The sequence below is a fragment of the Myotis davidii genome, unplaced genomic scaffold, assembly GCF_000327345.1.
Source record: "Myotis davidii unplaced genomic scaffold, ASM32734v1 scaffold2150, whole genome shotgun sequence".
In the NCBI taxonomy this organism is placed as follows: domain Eukaryota; kingdom Metazoa; phylum Chordata; class Mammalia; order Chiroptera; family Vespertilionidae; genus Myotis; species Myotis davidii.
The window spans coordinates 29,006-31,354 of record NW_006281742.1 but is presented as its reverse complement, the minus strand read 5'-3'; the positions used below and the strand labels follow the sequence as shown (position 1 = coordinate 31,354).

Below are 2,349 nucleotides of genomic sequence, written 5' to 3'. Positions count from 1 at the left end.
TTTATCTTTTAAAAAATATGTATTTTTATTGATTTCAGAGAGGAAGGGAGAGGGAGAGAGAGCTAGAAATATCAATGATGAGAGAGAATCATCGATCGGCTGCCCCTTTCATGTCCCCCACTGGGGATCGAGCCAGCAACCCCGGCATATGCCCTTGACTGAAATCGAACCTAGGACCCTTCAGTCCACAAGCCGATGCTCTATCCACCGAGCCCAAACCAGCTAGGGTTAGGGTGTCTGCATTATGAGCTAATCCAGAGACCCCAAATCTAGCTTCTGCTCACAGAGCTCCAGTCCACTCTGCTCTCCCTCTATTAGAACCCAACGAGAGTGGCTACACATTAAATTTTGTGCATTGGCCCTTTAAGAGGGTGCTGGCATTTCCAGCCATTTCTGGCTGGCTGACAGCAACCCTGCTGCTTTTCACAGCCAGATGTTATGTGGGCACCTTTTTTAGTTCTGGTGCTCTCTGCTCGGGGCCCAGCTTGGGGATTAGATGCCAGATTTCTTAGTGGGAACCCCCCCACAGTTGACATATATCTCCAGAACTTCATCTGCTGTCTCTTAGAACTTGTCTAGTCCTTTCAAATCTCCACCCTTCCTAACACTCTCTCTGATGTCTCCATTTTCCATGCTTGGTTATCAGGGTTCTCTCCAGCTAGTCTTCAGTTGATTTCTCAGGATGGGTTTTTTTGTATTTTAGTTGCAATTCCAGTTTGGTCCTGGAAGTCGGTCTGTGTAACATCCACTTACTCTGCTACCATTTTTAATCTCTTCTATTCCAACTGTCTTAATATCAGGCAGGTCTTGTTCCCATCATTATATTTCTTCAAAAATTTTTGGGGGTTACTTTGGTCTGGATTTAAACTTTCAAATCTTTATTTGTTATTTTTTAAGAGACATAAGTTGAGAGAAGTTAAAAACTTGTCCAGGGTCTTTTTGTAGAGTGAGCACAAACCTTTCTGACACCTAACCCATGGTCCTTTATGTTAAGTAACTCTTGAAATTCCTTGTCACATCCCACCCTCTTGTCAGACTGTACCTGGTTGCAGACTGGCTTATACTTGAGTCTTGGTTTGTTCAGTATTAGCTCCAGCTGTCTGCGGTTAAAATGGGATACACCAAGAGATTTCACCAAGCCAGCATCTTTGCAAGCTTCCAAAGCCTGTGTAGAGTAAATGCCATTGAATTTAGAAAGAAGCCTCAAAACAAGCAAGAATGAATGTTTAGAATGTTAGTATAAATTCTTTAACCCCTTCCCTTGACAGGGGCTGAGGGCAAGGGACTACATCTTATTTATCTGTGTATCTGCAGAATCTATCATAGCACTTGGCTCAAAGTGGGTGCTCAGGAATTGTTGAATGAAAGAATGAATGCCAGCGGTTCTCAACCTGTGGGTCGCGACCATCGGAAAACACATATAGGATATCAGATATTTACATTAAAATTCATAACAGTAACAAAATTACAGTTATGAAGTAGCAACGAAAATAATTTTATGGTTGGGGGTCACCACAACATGAGGAACTGTATTAACCCCTTCCCCTGCAGAAACGTGTATACTCGTTTTCACAAAATGTTCTTTTTCAGTCGTCGACGAGTATATTAAGAAAATATGGTAAAAAAATATGGTTTATAGGAAGACGAGTTACAAACTGTTTTCATAACCAGCATCAAAAATACTATATAGAACCAAAATAAAAAAATTAGTCTGAAACGAAACGTTTTTAACAAAAAAATTGTTGGGGAAGGGGTTAAAAAGGAAAGTCCCTGGGTATGTTAATAGTCATTCTGTGAAGAAACAAATGTGGGGTGGACACAAGTAGGAATTGTTTTATTGTGGTATATTGTATGCCATATCTTTCCCCGGTAATATCCTATCTAATAAAAGAGAAACATGGTAATTGGCGTACGATTGCTACCCTTCCCATTGGCTAATCAGGGCGATGTGCAAATTAACTGCCAGCCAAGATGGCGGCCAGCAGCCAGGCAGCTTGAAACTAACATGAGGCTTGCTTGCTTCAGTGACAGAGGACTCCAACGTCCCCCGCCTGCCGCTGCAGGCCTCTGAGCTGCCGTTTGAAACATAGTTACAAATATAGAAGCTAAACAAAACCCCAGAAACCGCTTTCAGCGAGCCGGGATCTCAGAGCTGGAGTTGATACAGTCTTTCGATTATAGAACACAAACCAGCTACCTGCTTTCAGCAGCAGAGGCCTCAGAGCTGGAGCCAGAGATAAAACTGGCCCAGAATAAAAAAAAGAAAAAGAAAAAAAGAAGCAGTTGGGAGCTTCAGTTGGCCTGAAACCAGCATCCAGCCCCTCACCCAGACTGGCCAGGCACCCCAGT

At 42.7% G+C, this 2,349-nt stretch overlaps 1 protein-coding gene across 1 annotated transcript in view; it reads right to left on the bottom strand.

Annotated features, from left to right (window-relative positions):
- LOC102756994 (3-oxo-5-beta-steroid 4-dehydrogenase-like) overlaps positions 1-2,349 on the bottom strand; it is a 47,423-nt gene that overhangs the window by 20,080 nt on the left and 24,994 nt on the right. Inside the window, exon 5 of the mRNA XM_006752577.1 lies at positions 1,043-1,165. Within this exon, the coding sequence (XP_006752640.1) occupies positions 1,043-1,165 (123 nt within the window). The remainder of the gene's footprint in view (positions 1-1,042; positions 1,166-2,349) is intronic.